Below are 24,532 nucleotides of genomic sequence, written 5' to 3'. Positions count from 1 at the left end.
ATCAAGAATTGGAACGATGCGGTTCTGCGCATGCGCTTAACGTTAAACATAGCTGCAAAATGCGCAAATGCAGCGAATCCAAAGTAAACACGACAAACTTTCTTGAAAGAAAGGAATATTAACTTATGTTTGATCATGGAAGGACTTGTAGAAAAATTCTCCTCAGATCCATCCTGCCATGTTAGCTGCACACAACAACTGCACACCGCTTTCACCATTAACGACTTCGCCTTGTCGTTAAGCATTAATTAAGAAGCCCGCTTCACAAAGATACGATGTTGGAAATTGTAGCAAGGTTTTCAATACTCTCGTAGCGATGTCAGGATATTCCGGAATGACTTTAATCCAGAACCTCAGTAGAGTTGTTGTCTCAAATGTACGTTTAATAAGGTCGCCATCATTTGCGATCTCACTGCTTCTCTCCCAAGGTGTGGCCGTCCACAAAAGATGACGCCAATAGTTCAGCGCAGAATACTCAGAGAGGTATAAAAGAACATGGGAGTGTCTGCTAAAGACTAACACAGTCCAATATCTCACATATATGTAAAACTATGGGCAAGAATGATGTTCGTGGGAGGATTCCACGGAGGAAACTACTGCTGTCTAAAAAAAGAAAAGCATTGTTGCTCGTTTAATGTTCGCAAAAAGGCACTTGGACACTCCACAGAAGTTTTGGTAAAATATTTTGCGGACCAATGAAACCAAAGTTGAATTGTTTGGGAGTAACACACAACGTCATGTGTGGAGGAAAAATGGAACAGCTCCCCAACATCAGCTTCTCATCCCCACCGTGAAGCATGGTGGAGGGAACATCATGATTTGGGGCTGTTTTGCTACCTCAGGGCCTGGACAACTTGCAATCATTAATGGAAGAATGAATTCAAAGGTTTACCAGGATGTACTGCAGGAAAACCTGAGGCCATCTGTCAGACAGTTGAAGCTAAAAAGAGGATGGAGGCCGCAACAAGACAATGATCTAAAACACAGAAGTAAATCAACTTCAGAATGGGTTCAGAAGAACAAAATACACATTCTGGAGTGGCCAAGTCACGGTCCAGACTTCAACCCCATTGAGATGCTTTGACATGACCTAAAGACAGCGATTCATGCCAGACATCCCAAGACCCTGACTGAACTTCAGCAATTTTGTAGAGAGGAATGGTCCAAGATTAGTCCTGATTGACGTGCCAGACTGATCTGCAGCTACAGGAAGCGTCTGGTTGAAGTTATTGCTGCCAAAGGGGTGGGGCACAAAATATTAATTGTGATGGTTCACTTACATATTGTTCCCCCTTCTGTCATTGTTTGCATGTTATCCTCATTGAAATATGAAAACCTATGGATGTTTGGGTGCTTTTAGTTAAAGCAGACACTGTTATTTCATCTGTGTGATTTTGACAAAGGTCAGATCACATTTGATGGTGACTTTATGCAGAAATGTGAGAAATTCCACCAGGTTTTTTTGTGATTCCAACCCCGTATGCCCTCTTGTGGCATCTTTTGGAACTATCCTCACAGAAAGTTGCTTTTTGTTTTTGTATGTCACAAAAAACTACTCAATAATTGACTTACGTTCATACCAGGGATGCAACCTAGCACCAACACTCTGCGCAATTGTACCAACCCTGGCGGACAGGGTTGATTTGAAACTGCCCCCCAGCCCCCGTTGCATTTGCAGTACTCAGTCAAAGATATGTCCCAGGTCATGAAAGGTAACAGAGACAGCAGGCGCGAGGCTGTGGCCATGTGTCAACAGTGATGACAAATCAGCATTAACGGCATATTCTAGGCTCTAGTGGGGAAAAAAGGAGGACATACAGTAGCAAGACTGAGGGCTGTGTTTATGGCTATGCCTGCTCTGGGAAGCCCCACGGCGTGCTGGGTGACCCCTGCTGTAGATTTTCCCACTAATGTGACCCCCATATTGTGTATCGCCATCGTCAAAACTCCCACAGGCTACAGTTAGTCGCGGGCACTGGGGATCGCTGTCCTCAGTCCGCCTGAGTACAGACAGGATGTGGCAGCTCGGAGGCATTTAGTTAAAGGAAATGTACTCGATTCCTGCAGGCGTGCACTTATGGAGGGTAAAAGTGTGTGATGTACTGTGGCCAATAAATAAAGCACAAAAAATGGAATGTTAGGATTAAAAAAAAAACAGGGCAAATTAGAGTTGCCTTGTTGTATGGCATCTAATCATTTATGATAGCCTCTGTACTCATTTCTATAATTAATCTGTTTACCAGGACAGAGTTTCTCAACAAATTGGGTTTAAAAATGTCATCTGTTCACTTATATTAGCTATACAGTTATAGTGAAAGCAAAACTAACATCTGCATGATAATGAACAGGCATGCAATACAGTTATCATTTTTACACGCGTTTGCTGTTGTTTCTTATCACAGGAAAAAAGTCATCTTGTTGTTTATAGAATGAACAAGTGGTTGAGATGTCTGCATCAAAGTTCAAAGCTTTGGTTTGGTGTTGATTAGGCATGTGCCGGTATGATAACCAGTGGCGGACTTGGCAATTTTGGGGCCTAAGGCGAACGTATACCTTGAAACCGTTAATCGGCACATGCCTTGTGTTGACGTTTCATATCTGGCTTTTATGTGTGGACTGTGGAGTGTGCATGTTTTTAAAATGCTAAGTAATAAGATATCCAACTGACTCACAATAAGGTTGATGACTTTGTTTCAAAATGTAGCGTGAAAAGGCCTTTAAAAACTCTCTGTGACCACAAACTCAAGCTACACTTTGCTGTTTTGCAATTTAATACTGAATATGAGAATCTTACAACATCTCCAAGGATGCTGAGTTTATAATAAAATGAGTTCAAACTAGACTAGTGTGTCTTTTTCCATTGAAGTTCTCTACAAAAAGAATCAAAGATGACAGTGAGGAGGGTCCGGAGTTTCAGTCTTGAGTCCTGCAGCAAAACTGACTTACTCTGTCTGTCTACATCTGCTGCGTGACCCGGTGCGTGTCACGTCTGGTTAAATTTGCACTATACCTCCATGATGTCCCCATAATGAAATGTCACCTGTCAGTCAAGAGTGGCCTTATTAACCATCTAGTGTCAAGGTGTGTGCATGTGACTGCATATGGGAGAGTGACAGCAAGACTGTGTTGATCATAACTTCATGAGTGAAAGTGACATACGAGCTTAATATCAATATCTCATTGATGATGATAATATGTGAACCCTGCCCAGAAAAATGAATAGTTCACAGTTACAGTAGTATGAAAAAATATCTGAACCTTTTGGAATTTCTCACATTTCATCATAAAATTACCATCAAATGTAATCTGATCTTTGTCAAAATCACACAGATGAAAAAACAGTGTCTGCTTTAACTAAAACCACCCAGTCTGGCACATCGACCAGGACTAATTTTGGCCCATTCATCTCTACAAAACTGCTGTAGTTCAGTCAGATTCCTGGGATGCATGGCATGAATCGCTGTCTTTAGGTCATGCCACATCATCTCAGTGGGGTTCAAGTCTGGACTTGGTCACTCCAGAACATGTATTTTGTTCTCCTGAAACCATTCTGAAGTTGATTTACTTCTGTGTTTTGAATCATTGTCTTGTTGCAGCATCCATCCTCTTTTTAGCTTCTACTGTCTGACAGACAGCATCAGGTTTTCCAGCAAAACCTCCTGATAAACTTTTGAATTCATTCATCCATTAATGATTGAAAGTTGTCCATGCCCTGAGGCAGCAAAACAGCCCCAAATCATGATGCTCCCTTCGCCATGCTTCACAATGGGGATGAGGTGTTGATGTTGGTGAGCTGTTGCATTTTTCCTCCACACATGACCTTGTGTGTTACTCTCAAACTATTCAACTTTGGTTTCATCAGTCCACAAACTATTTTGTCAAAACTTCTGTGGAGTGTCCAAGTGCCTTTTTGCAAACATTAAATGAGCAACACTGTTTTTTCAGATAACAGTGGTTTCCTCCGTGGAGTCCTCCCGCGAACATCATTCTTGGCCATAGTTTTACATATAGTTGATGTGTGCACAGAGATATTGGACTTTGCCAGTGATTTCTGCAAGTCTTTAGGAGACACTCTAAGGTTCTTTTTTACCTCTCTGAATATTCCGCGCTGAACTCTTGGTGTCATCTTTGGTGGACGGCCACTGCTTGGGAGAGAAGAAACAGTGCCAAACTCTTTCCATTTGTTGACAACTTCTCTGACTGTCGATTGATGAACATCCAGACTTTTAGAGATGGTTTTGTATCCTTTCCGAACTTCATATAAATCAACAATCCTTGATCGCAGGTCTTCAGACAGCTCTTTTGATGGGGCCATGATGCACATCAGACAATGCTTCTCATCAAGATAAATTCTTACCAGGTGTGTGTTTTATAGTGGGCAGGGCAGCTTTAAACCACTCATCAGTGATTGGGCACACATTTGACTAAAATTGTTCGGTAAAATTGCTTTTGATTGCTCTTTACATCTCCTTGGGTTTAGTCATTGTTTGCATGTTATCCTCATAAAAATATGAAAACCTATGAATGTTTGGATGGTTTTAGTTAAAGCAGACAGTTTTTATATCTGTGTGATTTTGACAAAGATCAGATCACATTTGATGGTGATTTTATGCAGAAATGTGAGAAATTCCAAAAGGTTCAAATACTTTTTCATACCACTGTATAACCAATAAACTAAATCATTATTTGGGTTTTTAATTGCAACACTGCAAAATATGAAAACTGCAAATAAACCAGTGGACATAGCATAAAAGAGAAGTACATTACATCTATACATACATCAGTTACAATATTACATTACAAAGTTACCATATTGAGATGGAGAGACACAAAAAAGAAAATAGAAAAATTAATGTTTTTGTTAAATATTTCTGAATGAGGTTCAATTGCAGAATTTATTTATTTATTTATTTAGTTACTTATGTATTTGTTTATTTATGTTATCATATTAAAAGACCTAAATCACCGTATTTTTTGTATTTTTTTATTTTATTATTCTTTATTCAAACCATTACACACATGCTACGGATACTTAAATCACCGTTAAGATTCACGTCTTTCCTGATGATGCAATACAACCTTGTGTTTTGCAATTGGTCAAATAGGCTAGTAGGCGGGCTCAGCGAAAAACAAACAGCCAATCAGAAGGAGGGAAGTGGCGGTGACGTCCTACGTGTACTACAATGAACATGGCGTTACGGGAGCTATCGTCGCTCGAGAAATATTTAGGACTGAAAAAGCCCAACAAATACAGTACCCGAGGGGACAAAAAGGTGAAAAAACACGTGCATGGATATAATCTTTAAAAGCGTCGTTGTATTTCAAACATACGCGGGTTGTACACTGTGGACAGGGGTTTTTTGCTAATAAGCTAGCGATGTTTGGTCACACCGCTAAAGTAAAGCGCTACAGACACACAGCTTTAACATCTGTCAAGCATTATATCAGCCTTTAATTCATATGATATGGAGATATGTTGTGTCCACCTCGTCAGATGTTCATTTCGCACGATGGAAAGCGCTACATGCTTGTCCATTGATTCCTACAGAGGGTGGGCTGTCACTTACTGTACCAGCCGATGATTGGATGTGTGGGTGGTGGGAGTGTGCGCCTCTATTTCCGTCCTCGTGATGGAGTTTTTTTTATTTTATTTATATATATATATATATATATATATATATATATATATATATATATATATATATATATATATATATATACAATAATAATAATAATAAACGTCATATTGTACGGTTAACTGCAGGTCTGAATATTATTTGTAAGGCAATGAAACGTCCTACCAAACTTGATGACTTTCCTTGTTCCAGGTCCCTCTGCTACAGACTAACAATGGTCAACCCATGGTGGGTCTGGTTACTATTGCTTGCCACCTGGTGAAAGAGGCCAAGCGTCCTGAGCTGCTTGGGTGCACCGCAGAGGACAGAGCAGTGGTGCATCAGTGGCTTGAGTACAGAGTGAGCAAGCTGGACAGCTGCAGTAAGGAAGACAGCAGAACAATATTGAAGGTAGGGACAAAAGTGAAAATAAGCTCCTCTAAGTTTATTCCTAAAGAGGCAAATGCCACTTTTTTTTTTTCTTTTAATGTACATTGAACGCTCCAACATTCTCACAAATATGCGCACACTCTAGGGGGTGTGACAATACAGGTAGTCCCCGGGTAGAGGTGGGTAGTAACACGTTACATGTAGTTCGTTACATTTATTCGAGTAACGTTTTTGAAAAAAAATGTACTTGTAAGAGTAGTTTTAATAAGCCTTACAATTAAATTGAGTAGATTTGTGAAAAAAAACACTACTCTTACTACGCGACTTTGGGCTACACAAGAATCGTTAAATTTTCCCTCTTTATTCTACGTATCAGCTTTTTTTTTTTTTTTTTTTTTTTTTTTTTTTTTTTTGCTAGCGAAGCCAAAAGTAGCTCGAGCAATTTCACCAATGAGACGTCGCAACAATAATCACATGACTCCATTACACCGATCTGACTAGAGGTGCACGATAATTATCGGACCGATAATTATCGGTAATTATGATATTATGACGTCATCCCAATAACTCCACTAACATTATATATTATCGGGCCTATTAATAATATTTTTGGCACGGTGTCGGATTGGGATGTGAGCGTTTGTTGCCACTACTGTTTTGCGAGTATGCAAAGTTTTGTTAGTGTTCTACAGACTGTATTTTTCCGTCAATGAGTTAGTTATAAACCTTACTGTGGCAATTAGCAAATTTTGCATTTTACAGTGTTATGTTTACAAGTTCTTGAGAGGCCTTTTGGTTATTGATAGGCTTGCTGTTCTATAATTGCAACGTTAAGACATTTGTTTCATGGACCAAGATGACAAAAGTCTGCTCTCCTGTTGCACCAAATGTTTTATCTCCTGACAAAACACAATACATGTTGGGTTTATGTTTGTTTTAGATCAGTTCTCATTGTTCAGGGGAACACATCGTCAATGACATTGACTGATTGATTGTGATTGACTCAAATTATATTTATTTGAAAAAAATAATATGGCCACTTTTTTTAAGTCAAAGCTGTTCGTCTTTGTTTTGTTCATTATAATAATGTTCATGTCATCATGAAAATTCTGGTTTGGTCAAAGGCAAATCTATGCTGAATCAACCACTAGATTTTTGACCTACAGGTGTTTAAAAACTCAGATAAATATACATTGAAAAATATGGTCGGTTATCGTATCGGTATTGGCCTTGGGGAGCAAGAAGTTATCGATGTCGGTATCGGTGTCAAAAAATGGATATCGTGCACCCCTAGATCTGACGCAAGCTTGCTGTTCTATGATCACTCCAGCCTGTTAAATCATGTGGGGTCTTTAAAGCACCATAAAGAATGAAGTATTTGACATAGAGCTCTGCCCTCAACATGACTTGTGGGGTGGCGTGGCTCAGTGGTAGAGTAGTTGTCCCCCAACCCAGAGGTTGTGGGTTCGATTCTCCGCCCTGATGAACTCGTCTAAGTGTCCATGAGCAAGATACTGAACACCACGTTGCTCCTGGTGCTGCGTCACCATGCGGCACTCATGCTCTTTGGACGAATAATGCTTCATTTCTGTCTTTTTTTTTTCTCTCTCTCCAGAATTCAATTTTTTTTTCTGTGCGGGGCTTGTGCGTTAATTGCGTCAAATATTTTAATGTGATTAATTTAAAAAAATAATTCCCGCCCGTTAATGCGATAATTGTGACAGCCCATGTAAAATGATGATTTTAGGGCTGCAGCTATCGAATATTTTAGTAATCGAGTATTCGACTGAAAATTCTATCGATTAATCGAGTAATCGGATAAAACAAATATATTTTTAGGTGAAGAGCAATTATAAATATACATGAGAAAACAAGACATTTCATCTAATCTTGAACCATTTTCAGTCAATCAATGTCTTTATTTTCGATGTGTATTGTTGAAAACAGCCAACAATTGCATCTCAGCTGTAACTAGAATTTAAAAAAAAGACAAATTCGCTGCTTTCACTCAAAAAACCTTTAGATCTTATTTTTTTAAAAAATAAAAAAAAAATGCCATTACGCTTGATAACACACATCACTTAAAAGTTAGGATTTTTTCCCACGTGTTTCAATTGAATTTCTATTTGTGTCAAGCCATTTTTAAGTTCTAGTTAAGTTTTACGCTACTCTAAACTGTAAGTCCTGATAGGATATTGAGTTTTTGCAGTGTTCAAAATAAATGTATGATACAGGCTGTATTGGAGCACATTAGGGACCAGTGCTACTTGGTGTTTTATCCAGAAATGACTACGAAGCTAAAATTGATAGTTAGCATTATTGAGTTTTTATTTTACACCCTCATCACTCCACAAAGCTATGTTATGTTAAAGCCTGTATGTAAGACACGTTAGCCACGCATCGAAAGTGGTCATAATTAATAGAAACCTAGCCCTCGCAGGGCTAACGTTACGTGAGCTAGTGACTCAGACAGTAACTTTAATCTTATTTATTAGCGCTTAGCGCTCTTTAATAGCGCTTAGCGCTCTACTGCTTTAAGATGGCGGCTGTTTATTAACGCTGCCCAGACGCGGCCGAGTCTGTCGTTTCGCATCTAGTTCAACATACATGTGATCTCTATGAGACTCATCAGATGCTACCTGCTACCAACTTAACATCATGCGGGCTAGTTTTTAGCAAAGTCAGCGTAGTTTGGAGCGGCTGTCGGCTGCGGAAATGTTTTTTATATTTTTTTATTGCTTCTTCCTCTACGCACGTGACGTCAGCGCGTTGTCCCGCATTAAAAGTAGTCCGAGCGAAACGTGATGCTTAGAGCTGTCAAAATAAACGATTACTCGAGGTGAATAAAATTACTCGGATCAGTTTTTAAACTCGAGTTACTCGAGTTGCTCGAGTATTGGTTTCAGCTCTAAATGATTTTTTAAAAAATTCCATTCTCTTTTGTGTTTTTTCATTGCAAGCAAAATCCATAAAGATATTACTACTAAAGCATTTGCAATTGCAATCATTTTCTGGGAGAAATTGAGCATTATCTGACAGAATTGCAGGGGTGCCAATACTTTTGGCCAGCACTGTATGACCATTTCAACGACGGCCATAAACGTTCATGCCACGCCCATGTACGTCGATGCCATTGACGCCTCTGAACGTCAATTCTATCGACAGGACGTAACCCCAAAACAAAGTGACCTGTAATCAACAGGTGTCCCCGAAACACCTCCAAACCAACAAGAAGTCTCCTTGAATTGCCTCAAAATCAACATTAAGGTGGCCGGATATACCAACCATCACAGCAAAGCTACCAAAAATTTAAATTTTCTAGTTCAAAGAGCAACAAGCATTCCCCTCTGATTTCATTTGTGAGGGGTACAGAAAATGTGTGTCTCGGGGAGCCACACGTGACTGCAATCTAGACTGATGTATGGCCTTTCGGTGACATGGCCCCTCATGACAGACAAAAATGCCTAAATGTGCCCGACGCCAGTCAGTGTGAAATAGATCCCCAGTCACAGTTCTGCCGGACACTGGGCGCCTCTTGGCGCTGTCCTGTCAGCATGAAGCGTCTATGTATGTGCGCGCTTTTCCTAGTGACACACACACACGCCCTCGCTGCGTGTCGGAGGAATCATGCCGGGCGGCAGCGTGTTCTCTGGACAAGCCTCTTAAATATTCTAATGGTGCCACTTAAAGAAGGAAGTCGCCCTGAGCGTCTCGGCTCTGGTGCCCCTTCACCACCATGCCTGTCCTGCTGAGGCCATAACACCCTTCTTTCAAACACCAGTCATCCTCATTGAAATGGACCGCAGAGACAAACTGTCAAATACACCACTTTTTAAAACCTTTTCACCCCAGGATGCAAAAAAAAAGATACATAGCTTTTCACACAGACTGTCACTCACGTGATGTGATAACATGAAAGTCAAACCATTTGACCCCTCAATCCAAAGTTAGCCACCTTTCCAACTTCCTTTGAAATGACTGTTTTGTAAAGTAAAATTCCCAAATTCTCAATGCAAAATCTTCTGGCAAAGAGGATTTGCTCCCTCACTTGGCTATATTTTCCTCGGGGGTTAACAGATTGATGATTGCATTTGACAGAAAGTCTAGACGTTTTAAGAAAAGATGCAGCTGTTACATTTAAATTGTTGCCAAATGCCTAATCGGGATCTGATCAAATTTGTTCTGGATGTTGTCTGAGACTGAATTGCACATTTTGTTCAAATTGTATTAAAGGAGCAATATGTACAGTGGTATGAAAAAGTATCTGAAGCTTTTGGAATTTCTCACATTTCTGCATATAATCCCCATCAAATGTGATCTGATCTTTGTCAAAATCACACAGATGAAAATTGTGTCTGCTTTTACTAAAACCACCCAAAAATGTATAAGTTGTTTTTTTAAAAATATATTTTAATGATGATTACATGCAAACAATGACAGAAGGGGGGGAAAATAAGCAAGTGAACCCTCAATTGCTTAAAAAGCAATTGAAACCAATTTTTGCCAAACATTTTAAGTCAGGTGTGTGCCCAATTAATGATGAGTGGTTTAAAGCTGCCCTGCCCACTATAAAACACACACCTGGTAAGAAATGTCTTGAAGAGAAGTACTGTCTGATGTACATCATGGCTCGGTCAAAAGAGCTGTCTGAAGACCTGCGATCAAGGTTTGTTGTAGGGCTGCAGCTATCGATTATTTTAGTAGTCGATTAATCGATAAACTAGTTAGTTCGAATAATCAAGTAATCGGATACAGAACATGAAAAATTGACATACCTGAGCTGAGCCTCAAACGGTATTAAAAAATAAAATGAGAATCTATGTACAACAAAAGAACAATTGGCCAACTTGCATAGCAAAAGTCCACTAGCCTAAATGCTATAAATTGCTCACGTTTTTTTTTTTTTTTTAAACAATGCTCTTAACAAATGGTTCAAGCACATATTCCCACAAAAACAGCTAAATATACGTATAAACTAAATTATGAATGCATTAAAAAAACATTAGCTCAAACAAAAACTTGGTCTTAACAGGGAGCAGTTGGATTCAGCCATGTGAAATGAGTCAGACCAGAGAGCTGTGTATCCACCCTAATCAATAAAACTAAATGCAAACATTTTCAAAACAAACCATTACAACGTCACTTAAATTAAACGAATAATCAAAGCAATAAAATTTAATTTCAATATTTTTTTCTAATCGAATACTCGAGTTAATCGATTAATCGTTGCAGCACTAGTTTGTTGATTTGTATAAAGCTGGGAAAGGATACAAAACCATCTCTAAGTCTGGATGTTCATAAATCGACAGTCAGAGAAGTTGTCTACAAATGGAGAGAGTTTGGCACTGTTGCTTCTCTCCCAAGGAGTGGCCATCTAACAAAGACGACGCCAAGAGTTCGGCACAGAATACACAGAGGTAAAAAAGAACCCTAAAGTGTCTGCTAAAGACTTACAGAAATCACTGGCACAGGCCAATATTTCCTTGCACACATCAACTATATGTAAAACTATGGCCAAGAATGGTGTTCGTGGGATGACTCCACAGAGGAAGCCACCGCTGTCTAAAAAAAAACATTGTTGCTTGTTTAATGTTTGCAAAAAGGCACTTGGACACTCCACAGAAGTTTTGGTAAAATATTTTGTGGACTGATGAAACCAAAGTTGAATTGTTTAGGAGTAACACACAACGTTGTGTGGAGTAAAAATGGAACAGCTCACCAATATCGACACCTCATCCCCACCGTGAAGCATGGTGGATGGAACATCGTGAATTGCGGCTGTTTTGCTGCCTCAGGGCCTGGACAACTTGTAATCATTAATGGAAGAATGAATTCAAAAGTTTTGCAGGAAAACCTGATGCCGTCTGTCCGACTGTTGAAGCCAAAAAGAGGATGGATGCTGCAACAAGACAACTATCCAAAACACAGAAGTAAATCATCTTCAGAACGGTTTCAGAAGAACGAAATACATATTCTGGAGTGGCCAAGTTAAAGTCCAGACTTGAACTCCATTGAGATGCTGTGGCATGACCTAAAGACAGCGATTCATGGCTAATATCCCAGGAATCTGACAGAACCACAGCAGTTTTGTGGAGAAGAATGGGCCAAGATTAGTCCTGATTGATGTGCCAGACTGATTGGTAGCTACAGGAAGCGTCTGGTTGAAGTTATTGCTGCCAAAGGGGGGGGGGGGGGCACAAAATATTAAATGTGATGGTTCACTTATTTTTTACCCCCTTCTGTCATTGTTTGCATACTATCCTCATTAAAATATGAAAACCTATAAATGTTTGGGTGGTCTTAGTTCAAGCAGACACTGTTTCTTTTTTTTTTCTCATCTGTGTGGTTTTGACAAAGGTCAGATCACATTTTATGGTGATTTCATACAAAAATGTGAGAAATTAAAAAGGTTCAGATACTTTTTCATACCACTGTAAGGCTGCAGCTATCGATTATTTAAGTAATCAATTAGGTTTGCGCTATCCATTATTTTAGTAGTCGATTAATCTATCAACTAGTTCGTTTGAATAATCGAGTAATCGGATCAGGAACATTTAATACATTGCAGAATCAATTTTAGGAAGATGGAAAACAAGGCTTGCTAAGACTGCAATTTCAAAGAGCATTAAATGCGAAGACAAAATAAAATTCCCAGTCTTTTTTTTTTTTCCCAAACTATGCAGAATTACACTTTCATTTCACAAGAGCAATAAATGCATTTAAAAAATAAAATACATTAGCTTAGTCTCAAACGGTCTAAAATAATAAATGAAGATCGAAGTACAACAAAAGAACAATAAGCTAACTTGCATAGCAATAGTCCGCTAGCTTAAATGCTAGAAAATGCTAACTTTTTTTTTTTTACAATGCTCTTAACTAATCCCGCAAACACATATTATATAACACATATTCTAACTTGTTTTTTTTTGTTTGTTTGTTTTTTTACAATGCTCTTAACTAATCCTTCAAACACATATATTATAACACATATTCCCACAAAAAAAAAATGGTAAAAATACTCAAACAAAAACACATTCATGTTGTTTTTAATAGGGAGCAGCTGGATCCACCCATCTAATATGATTTATATCATATTCACTGTTGCTACTGGAGGGCAGTGTGTCCACCCAAATCATTTAAACTAAATGCTAACCCTATAAAAACAAACCATTACAACATCACTCTTATTAAACAAATCCTCAAATCAGCAAAATTTGATTCCAAGCTTTTTTCTAATCAAATTACTCGAGTTAATCGATTAATCGTTGCAGCACTACTTCAATCAATTTCATGAAATAAAAACAAATAAAAATCTGTTATATGTAAACCACATAATTATGCAGATTAAGTACTTTTCTTGCAAAAATGAACAGCTGTACTTTTCTAATCTATATGTGGCCTACGAGCTACGCGGAGGCACCGACAGATCGCCGCTTCTTCTCCGATGCTCGACTGGGCTTGAGCTCCGTGGCTGCAGGCTACAAAGAAGCCAAGGATCTGATGGTGGAAGTCTGCAGTCTTCATGCCTTGTTTGGCATCAGCCACTTTTGCCGCACAATAACTCAATTTGCCCCCGAGACGCTCAGTGCGCATGGCGAGAGTTCCTTTCGCGCTGCGTACAAGTGCTAAAGATGGTCCCCGTCCCATGGGACCAGCACTTCCGTGCGCGACTTTAGTCTCTGAAATGCAAATCACGCCACCCAAGTTTAGACGGCTTCATTAAATGTCAAATAAGAGTTATTTGGCAGCGTAGTAAACAAACGGCCTGTTTACTGTGGCATCTGTGCTAAGTTGCCAGTCATGGACTGAGGACGCCATACCCCCTCAGGATATACAGTATACAATATCATTGCCTTCTTTATGGCTCACACGCAAGGGAAAAGCCACTTCATGCACACAGCCGGATATATAGGTTAATGAACCTGCTGTCATGCTTCCTATTTCCTATTCAAAGGTGATGATTAACAACATACTTGAAATTTTGTACATTTCGTATAAGATGATATAACCTTTTATTGATATTGAAGTTAAAAAAAAAAAAAAAAAGCATTCATTAATGCTCATGGTGGTGTCATGTAGGGCTGTCCCAAACGACTAATTTTCTCCCGATTAGTCAGCCGACTATTTTTACGATTAGTCGACTAATCTAATAATTAATTTTTTTTTTTTTTTTTAACTAATTTAGCAATGAAATTTTTGTTGACGCTTATCAATTCACAAAAAACTTATTGGAACACTCAAATGATTTATTAAAGTGCAAATAAATACATAAATAACAATAATAAATCACAAATAAACAATGAGTTGAAATGCTGATAGAATTAACTAGTGTAGCATCCCGATTGAAAAGATGGTCTCTTAAACTGATGGTTTACAACTTTTATTCCATCCTTGATGTAAACACACCGTAAGAGAACACAATTAGAAATTAACAAAAACTTTTCACCTTTTTCCTTTTAAACCTTATTTATATATCAATGAATTGCCTATATGAATTGCCTTTACCTTAATTTATTACCTTATCATTGACAATCTCTCCCTTGAGTGCAATCACTGTATATACTGTATATATTTATGACCTTTTAACCTTATATAATTTTCTATACCATAAAATAAACCATAACATGAAATAAACCTTTCAATTAGCATTAAGAACAATACTAATAGCACTTATAGGCCCATTGTCAATGAAACATTATTATTTAGTAAGGCGACAGCACCCTCTGGTGTACAAAAAATGAAAAAACAAAATTACAAACTGGGTGAAGGCGCTTGAGGTGTTTATTCACGGCCGACGTGCAGCCAAGCTTGGCATTGAAGAGACAGGACAGAAGAGTGTACTCTCCTTTGTTTCTTTGAAATAAGTCAATGTTTTGGACACTCTGGTGCGCTTTTTTTTGGCTTTGTGCCGCTTTCCCCACTTGCAAACAGAGCATCCGACATTCTAACTTTCCACGCATATATTTTTTTAACCCTTCATTAACCGTCGACGGGATGTTGTGCTCGTCGACGGATTTACGTCATCGATGACGTCGACTATGTCGACTAGTCGGGACAGCTCTAGTGTCATGTCATAATTGTGATGGTCTTATGACAGTTTTAAGGCACCACTGTGAAATAAAGAGTTCCCAAATACCACAGCTAGCAACTAATGAAACAACTAGAATAGTAACTGAAGAAATAATTAGCACAGAGCATGAATTAGCGCACGAGCACCAACAGGCGCGAGGCCCTATTGTTTTGCAAAGGATTATTATTAGGGTTGTTCCGATCATGTTTTTTTGCTCCCGATCCGATCCCGATCGTTTTAGTTTGAGTATCTGCCGATCCCGATATTTCCCGATCCGATTGCTTTTTTTTGCTCCCGATTCAATTCCAATCATTCCCGATAATTTTTCCTGATCATATACATTTTGGCAATGCATTAAGAAAAAAATGAATAAAACTCGTACGAATATATACATTCAACATACAGTACATAAGTACTGTATTTGTTTACTATGACAATAAATCCTCAAGATGGCATATACATTATTAACATTCTTTCTGTGAGAGGGTTCCACGGATAGAAAGACTTATGACTTTGTAACTAAATATTGCCATCTAGTGTATTTGTTGAGCTTTCAGTAAATGATACTGCAGCCATGCCAAAATGCATGATGGGAAGTGGAACCATGATGGGAAGTGGAACCATGACTGTGCGTAGTGCTAGCAATTGATATATCTTCTCTGCGTTGGGAAATAACATAAGGTGTTAAGAAAAAGATCAAATGCGACCTTGCTTCCCCACATTGCTTCCCATGATATTTCTAATCGTAGAAAGAGGGTTTGTAAGGCTTTAGCCAATTAAAATAAGCCTCCAAAGGCTGCCAAAATTCACTCTACTTATTTTATGCTGCCTTTTATCTCTCTATATAGGTAAAATGGCGTCATTACAGATTGAGCGCGATAATGTGCGAGTGGGACGTGCAACGCATGCATTAATTGCGTTAAATATTTTGACGTGATACATTTTGTAAAAATTACCGCCGTTATCGGGATAAATTTGATAACCCTACCTTAAGCCTAAACGAAAGACTCTGGATGAGTGTAACATATTATGTCTGTAATGGTAAATACAATTAGAAAACGATTTAATTAAAAAATATGTATTAAAAAAAGGCATGGCTGATATTTTTTTGCCGATTCCGATACTTTGAAAATGACGTGATCTGACCCGATCGATCGGGATGCCATTTTCGTATCAAATTTAATGGGTGGCGGCTTATAGTCAAGTGCGCCTTATAGTCCGAAAATTACGGTACAACAAAATCATCAAGATGACATTGTCAAACGAAACAGAACTTTGTATCTTTTGTAATAGATAAATCATTTGCAAGGTGACGGATCGGTACTCTGTATCAAAATCAGGTGACTCAAACTCGGATGCAAAAATATGTGATCGGGATAACTCTAGTTGTAACAACATTTCAGAGAGGTGTAGTTGGTTTTTTTCATAGGCATTTGAAGTGACTGGTTCAAACTGCCACTATTTGGAGAGAAAAAAAGTCACATATTACTATCTCATAGCTCTGATTATTTATTTGAATCAAATCAGATATTAGGTTTTAACTGGCCTTTTTTGTTTTTGCACTCCAGGACCTCAACCTCTACTTACAAGACAAAGTTTGCATGGCTGGAAACCACTTCACCTTAGCAGATGTGCTCATCTACAATGGAATCCACCCAATAATAGTGAGGTTTTTTTGTGTTTGTGTGTGTGTGTACAGTGGACCACAGCTACAGTGGTATGAAAAAGTATCTGAATATTTTAGAATTTCTCACATTTCAGCATAAAATCACCATCAAATGTGAGCTGATCTTTGTCAAAATCACACAGATGAAAAAACATCTGCTTGAAATAAAACCACCCAAAAACTTATAGGTTTTCATATTTTAATGATGATAGGATGCAAACAATGACAGAAGGGGGGAAAATAAGTACCGTCATTTCCCGAATATAAGGCGCACCCGTGCATAATGCTCAACCCAAATTTACTTGTAAAATCTAGGGGAAATTATTGTACCCGTTTATAACGCGCACCCTAATTTTAGCACCAATAAATAAAAGAATACAAGAAAACAGAGCTCGTATACAGATACAGAAATGTCATTTTACTGACTGGTGAAATACAGCACAAGCATAGCACATTGGTAGTTCAAAACATTACCATAAACTGACAATATTTACGGTAATAATATGATTTGACAACTTCTCCAACTTACCGGAATCTAGGAGAAAACAAAACAGATGTGACTTTTCTTTTAAAGGGTGCTGTATAACTTGCTTGTTTCATCATGATGAATAAATGTTTCCTCCATGGATTGATACGGTAAAATAAAAGTGAGAACGTAAGTCGGAAATCCGTGAGAGCTCATCGCTATCGACACGACAGTAACAATAGGAACTATTGTTATTTGGGTTTGAGTTTCCCAAGGGACCGATATAGTTGACGGACACAGGAAGTGTGTGTGCTTACGTTTGTTATGGTCCAAGTTGCCGAGCTGCAATAAACGTCGATTCAAATGAGTTCAAGAAACTAAATTCTGTGCTTAACGAAGAGTGAAAAAAGCAGAATTTGTAACACAGACGAAATCATTCGGCCGATTAGAGTGAAGTATTACCGAAACAAAATGGTGACGTCACGTACCGTAATGGTCAGCAACGGGTCGCCGCATACTTTTCTTCAACACATCGTGGCCGTGTCAATAAAAAAAAAAAAATTCGGTGTGTATATATGTGTATATATATTTCTGTCTCCATCCATGTGCCCGTTTATAATGCGCACCATGATTTTATAAGTTGATTTTGGGGGGAAAAAGTGCGCGTTATATTCAGGAAATTACGGTAAGTGAACCATCAGATTTAATATTTTGTGCCCCTTCCCCCCTTGGCATCAATAACTTCAACCAAACTGTAGCTGCAGAGCAGCAGCACATCGATTAGGACTAATCCTGAGATTAAAATTCACCACAGTTTCCGTCATACGATTACCATAATTTCCCGAATATAAGGTGTACCTGTGTATAACGCGCACCCCAACTTTACCTGTAAAATCTAGGGAAAATTCTTGTACCCGTGTATAAAGCGCACCCTAATTTTAGCACCAATAAATATGAGTCTGGTGTCTCGAAGTTTTATGAAGTACGCGGTTGCAGCATTTTTTAATCATTTTGTCTTTTTTTTTTTTTTTTTAAATAGAATATTTATTTTCGGTGGTAAAATTGCTCACAGTATACGATAATAATTTTCACAAAGTAACGAGTTGTAGCGAGTTTTAACAGCATTCACCAGCAGAACTAATGTTGGCAAGTTGTGTAGTTCCCAGGGGGAAGAGTTTAGTTAAGGGAAAAGCCGGAAGTCAACAAATGTCCCGCGATTTGCGTGCAAGACGTACGTTGTTATTTTGTGAGTTTCAATGTAAATAAAACAACGCGGCTTGGCTCAGTGGTTCGACACTCTTCCTCAGACTCCTGTCCTAGCTCGCCACACGGTCAACATTTATACGAAACGGATCGCCATATACGTTCTCTTCAAGACAACATCGCCGTGTGCCGGCTTGTTGCAACGCAAAGGTTAGAAAAATGTACTGGTAAATAATAAACGAATAGTACAAAAAAAAGTCTTAGACGTGAAAAATATCATGAAAACAATTATTTACCACATAAAACTTGATTATTATGTCACTGTCGTTCGGATTAGGTAATATAGTTCTGGTCCATGCTTACAATGGAACATAAATCATGATGAATTTTTTCTGTCTCCGTCCCTGTACCCGTGAATAACACGCACCCATGATTTTACGAGTAAATTTGGGGGGGGGAAGTGTGCGTTATATTCGGGAAATTACGGTACAATGTGTGACATTTTCTTATCGTATGTGTAGTTAGCACGTATTTAGCAGTGTTTGACCGTGTCACCCATGTGACGTGCTGCAACTCCCCCCAAAGACATACAGGCTTAGTCACCGGCCAGTGACGAAATTTGTCGGCGTCTTCATTGCCTAAAACTAGTTGAAGACGAACACATTTTGGAAATAACTTAAATATGACTAAGACTAATACCGTATTGGCCCAAATATAAGACGGGATTTTTTACATTGAAATAACACTGAAAAAGAGTGGGTCGTCTTATATTCGCAGTCTAGACATTATACCTATTCATGACGCTAGATGGCGCCAGATATAATTGAAGGGATGATCTGTCATGACAGATTTTAGCTACTCTTTTTAGTTTAACCAGTTTGCATTATTTTATTGCAATGTTTTTCCTTATTCAGATTTGTTTCAAGAGTACAGTTACAATTTTGTTGTTTTGTCACAATGGTTTATTTACATTTCAAAAACCAGAAGCCTTTCATTTACGAATGTGATTGCACTTTAGTTTACATATTTAAATGTTCAAATATTAAGATTTGAATGAGGCAAAATAACATGCTTTTTTTCTCACAAATATATTGTTATAATCATTTGTTTCAGATGTACTGTAATTGTTTTCTGTATAAAAATTTGGTGTTCAAAAAGTCTTTTTTCAAACTTGAGTCTTGAAAAAGGGGGGGGGGTCGTCTTATAGTCATGTCCGTCTTATATTCGGGCCAATACGGTAATTATTTTCGCCCAAAGCCTAAGACAAAAACTAAAAGGGCTGCCAAAAACATCCCTGCTAGGCTAATGCTACAAGTTACATTTAGAGTGAAAGGATCACTCGTTAAACACCTTAAAAGGCTAAAGCAATATTGCATATTCTCTCATGCACAATGAAAAAAAATCTTTCATATATTATTAAATATTATAATACTAATATTAAATATTTACAAATCAGGTAAGCCTGAAGCTTCCTGTAGCAGGTTTCCTTTTTTTATTGGCCTGTATTTTTGTTTGTTAATTGGCCGATCTTGAAGAAAAGTCCATGTATCGGCCGGCCGATATATCTGTTGACCTCGAATGGACATGAAAAGTGATGATTTAAAAGGACGGTGTGTTATGAGATCTGTTCACGCTATCATTCTATTTAAACACAATTTGTCATTTAGTTCTACGAAAATACAGAACATAATGCAAACAGGAAATCCCATAAGTAGATGTCAGTGGCTTTAGCAAAGACGAGCGGTCAGTCTTGCCACCAGGCACGGCGTCACTTTGGTTTGGACTCAGTGTTAACCCCAGGGACATTAAGTCGCGCCACTCGATTCCAAATGTTCACTTCACGCATAACAAGATTTCACAATCATTAAAAGCGACTGATGGTTCTGGGCGTCGATGTTGTCGGTTTTCAAATTCCATTTAATTAGATCCCCAAAAGTATTTTCCAAGGACACGCTGATTTATTTTTTTAGGCTGTGATGCATCCTCTATTTTAATGTGTAAAAATGCCTTTGTGACACAATGACCTCTCGCCCATGCACCTTTGCCATTCCTATTCTGCCTTGTGTAATGACACACATCCATGCTTTCTCAACCAGGTGGACTTAACCTTCCAGGAGAAGGAGCAGTACATGAACGTGACACGATGGTTCGACCACATCCAGCATTGCGCCGGCATTCGACACCACCTCCCCCCAGTAGTTGTGCTCAGGAACAGAATTTACACCAGTAAACACCACTGACGCCCCGCTGTTAAGTATCAGATGCTCCAAGTCGTAGCTCCTCATACCAAATTATTTGGAATTTTTTTTAACCAGTATTAAGACCAAGACATACTGTATGTTGTTGAAGAGATACTCATTGTTTCACAGGATTAAGTCCAACTAATAAACTCGGTCAATCCCCACTTGTCTTTTTAGTGTTTGTTGTATCATTGACTGTTGAAACCCTGCTGATTTCTTTTTAATGCATGTGGTGTGTTTTTAAGCGGTGAAGGAATCCGACCTTTTAGCCAGATTGCCGGAATCACGCCAGGCAAACCGCCGGACCCGCGCTGATGCAGCTCCAACGACACGGACCGGTGAAACCCCCGAAAACCCGGCCAAAAGGCCAAACTCTGCGGGGTCACCTTAGTCTTAACCCCTCGTACTGACTCAATATTGAAAGCTGGAAAAAAAGTCTTCGAAACACAAGTATTTTGAGTCGACAGCAATCATACAGCACTTGCCTTGATGTCTGAGAGGCGCCAGGCTATCAAACTTGGAGTTGTTTTTGTTATCAGGTGATGTGGTAGTACAGGACGTCCCACCATTTGTTGTGGTATGTCCTGATTGTGGGATTTGGTGTTGCAGACGTGGGCTTGTAGATGTCTTGCCTATCACCTGGTAGTACGGCAATCTTGCTCGGTCAGCTGCATGACACACGCAATGGACTTCCGTGGTCAGAAGGCGTCAATCCCCCCAGTGTTTGTTGTCTCATTGAGTGTCGAAATCATGCTTTCTTTTTAATGCATGTGGTGTTTTTTTAAGCAGTGAAGGAATCTGACCTTTTAGCCAGATTGCCGGAATCACACCAGCCGACTCGCGCTGACACGGCTCCAACGACCCAGGCCGGCGAAACTCGGGCAACCCCGCCAAAAGGCCAAACTGTTGTATCATTGTCGAAATCCTGCTTTCTTTTTAATGCATGTGGTGTTTTTTTAAGCGGTGAAGGAATCCGACCTTTTAGCCACATTGCCGGAATCACGCCAGCCGACCCGCGCTGATACAGCTCCAGCGACACAGGCCGGCAAAACTCCGACAACCCGGCCAAGAGGCCAAACTCCGAGCGTTCACCTTAGGTTTAACCCCTCGTACTGACTCCTTTTTGAAAGTTGGAAAAAGGCTTCGATACACAAGTTGAGAATTTATACTGAGTCGACAGCAATCATAAAGCACAGAGAGACCTAGGCGAGGATTCAGGGTCACTATATCACTAGTCAACAAAAGGTTACTGGGAAAAAATCAAACGATTAGTTAAACATTCAGTCTTTTTTAAGGCTCCCGGGGGCGGGCCGTGGGCAGGAAGAGAGGTGTTGTTGGGCCGGACGAAGGGTGTGCCTGGGTGTTGTTGGATAATTCTTCTGTTGCAGATTTGGGCGGTCAAGTTCGTGCGTCACCGTTCATTGCTGGGTCATGGTTACTGAGGCCACTGAGGTGGGAGGTTCGGCCCGTCGAGATATCAAACTTAGAGTTGTTTTTGTTATCTGGTATTGTGGTAGTACAAGACGTCCCGCCATTTGTTCTGGACTGTCCTGATGGCGGGATTTGGTGTGGCAGAAGTGGGCTTGTAGATTTCTTGCCTATCACCTGGTAGTCACGTCAATCTTGCTCAGTCAGCTGCATGACGCACGCGTTGGGCTTCCGTGGTCAGAAGGCGTCATGTATCTCTTTATGCCCTGTGTTGAATATATTCTGCTTGTTTTCCTTAAACTATGATATAAATGTTATTTATTTTATATTGGGTATGTTAGAGTAATACAAGCAGTAAAACGGTAAATACGAGAAAAGAGTATCGTTGTGAAGTGGAAAATCTAAATGTGAGTATAGATGATCTGGATTCAGTCAGTTCCCTGTTAGTTTTGATTTGTGTACATTTTAATGCTTTAAAATTTGAAATCACGTATATTTCACAAGACTCTATTTTGAGTACGATCGCATCACCGCGCTCTTTCCCTTCTTCCTCAGTACCAGTTATGTGGGCAGCGGCAGCAAGCAGTCGAGCATCAGCCCCAGAGTCAAAAGATCAGAACGAGGCTCCGCTCAAGTCCCAATAAGCATCACTGTTTATGCTGCAGGCCAGGCAGAGGGCAGCGGGCTCACCAGCTGCCACACACAGCCAAGCAGCCAAGGCCCGAACCCGAGCCACCCTTGGGCGACAGTCAGCCACTGTGTGTCACTTCAGTCCTCATACTACCACAGGGGGCTTCTAGAGAGAGAAGAAGGAAGAGGGAGGCAGGCAGCCATGGAGAGGAAAAGAGCACCCGGAGGCTGAGGGTTCTTTTTAAGATGTGAACAATGGTAAGTCCCCCCTAGAAGTTGTTCTGTGGCTTCACTATTGTAACCATTGAGCAGAGGTGTGGTAGAGTAGCCAAAAATTGGATTTGAATAATAGTATCGTTACATCCAAAATAATATTAAACAAGCAGTCTGTAGCCCTGTACAATATATTGTTTTAATATCGCCATCGCGATGTGCACATGAGCAATAATCCTATTGCGGGATGTGCGATCAATTTTATATTTTGAAGACGTAAATTTTTGGTTTGCTTCATAAAAGCAGCAAGTGTGCCGAGTAAGGCTGCAGCTCATAGACTTCATAATATACACTCACCGGCCACTTTATTAGGCATACCTGTCCAACTGCTAGTTAATACTTAATTTCTAATCAGCCAATCACATGGCGGCAACTCGGTGCAATTAGGCATGGTTTAAGACAATCTCCTGCAGTTCAAACCGAGCATCCGTATGGGGAAGAAAGGTGATTTGAGTGACTTTGAACGTGGCGTGGTTGTTGGTGCCAGAAGGCCTGGTCTGAGTATTTTTGAAACTGCTGATCTACTGGGATTTTCACGCACAACCATCTCTAGGGTTTGCAGAGAATGGTCCGAAAAAGAAAAAATATCCAGTGTGCGGCAGTTCTGTGGGCGGAAATGGCTTGTTGTTGCCAGAGGTCAGAGGAGAATGGCCAGACTGGTTCGAGCTGATATAAAGGCAACAGTGACTCAAATAACCACCCGTTACAACCAAGGTAGGCAGAAGAGCATCTCTGAACACACTGTACGTCGAACTTTGAGGCAGATGGGCTACAGCAGCAGAGGACCACGCCGGGTGCCACTCCTTTCAGCTAAGAACAGGAAACTGAGGCTACAATTTGCACAAGCTCATCGAAATTGGACAATAGAAGATTGGAAAAACGTTGCCTGGTCTGATGAGTCTCGATTTCTGCTGCGACATTCGGATGTTAGGGTCAGAATTTGGCATCAACAACATGAAAGCATGGATCCATCCTGCCTTGTATCAACGGTTCAGGCTGGTGGTGGTGGTGTAATGGTGTGGGGAATATTTTCTTGGCACTCTTTGGGCCCCTTGGTACCAAGTGAGCATCGTTGGAACGCCGCAGCCTACCTGAGTATTGTTGCTGACCATGTCCATCCCTTTATGACCACGATGTACCCAACTTCTGATGGCTTCTTTCAGCAGGATAATGCGCCAGGTCATAAAGCTGGAATCATCTCAGACTGGTTTCTTGAACATGACAATGAGTTCACTGTACTCAAATGGCCTCCACAGTCACCAGATCTCAATCCAATAGAGCATTTTTGGAATGTGGTGGAACGGGAGATTCGCATCATGGATGTGCAGCCAACAAATCTGCACCAACTTTGTGATGCCATCATGTCAATATGGACCAAACTCTCTGAGGAATGCTTCCAGCACCTTGTTGAATCCATGCCACGAAGAATTGAGGCAGTTCTGGAGGCAAAAGGGGGTCCAACCCATTACTAGCATGGTGTACCTAATAAAGTGGCCGGTGAGTGTATTGACAGGGCGTGGGACCGATTAATAGGGGGCCTATCTCCTTCAA

The 24,532-nt window shown here is 39.8% G+C and overlaps 1 protein-coding gene across 1 annotated transcript; it reads left to right on the top strand.

Moving 5' to 3' along the window:
- Positions 1–5,136: 5,136 nt before the first annotated feature.
- Positions 5,137–22,912, top strand: eef1e1 (eukaryotic translation elongation factor 1 epsilon 1). The gene is made up of 4 exons (XM_057824570.1): positions 5,137–5,273; positions 5,829–6,026; positions 16,644–16,739; positions 20,507–22,912. The coding sequence occupies exons 1-4, from the start codon at positions 5,184–5,186 to the stop codon at positions 20,648–20,650; spliced, it is 528 nt and encodes a 175-aa protein (XP_057680553.1). The 5' UTR covers positions 5,137–5,183; the 3' UTR covers positions 20,651–22,912.
- The last annotated feature ends 1,620 nt before the right edge of the window (positions 22,913–24,532 follow it).

Source organism: Corythoichthys intestinalis, chromosome 20, assembly GCF_030265065.1.
Source record: "Corythoichthys intestinalis isolate RoL2023-P3 chromosome 20, ASM3026506v1, whole genome shotgun sequence".
Classification (NCBI taxonomy): Eukaryota; Metazoa; Chordata; class Actinopteri; order Syngnathiformes; family Syngnathidae; genus Corythoichthys; species Corythoichthys intestinalis.
The sequence above is the reverse complement of the archived record's forward strand: the minus strand, read 5'-3'. Positions and strand labels throughout refer to the sequence as shown.

What these genes read in the sequence shown, in the direction of transcription:
- eef1e1 (XM_057824570.1), top strand. Translation starts at nt 5,184, where the DNA reads ATGAACATGGCGTTACGGGAGCTATCGTCGCTCGAGAAATATTTAGGA. An exon ending in GTACCCGAGGGGACAAAAAG is followed by an intron (nt 5,274 to 5,828) that starts GTGAAAAAACAC and finishes TCCTTGTTCCAG; the next exon opens with GTCCCTCTGCTACAGACTAA. An exon ending in ATGGAATCCACCCAATAATA is followed by an intron (nt 16,740 to 20,506) that starts GTGAGGTTTTTT and finishes TTTCTCAACCAG; the next exon opens with GTGGACTTAACCTTCCAGGA.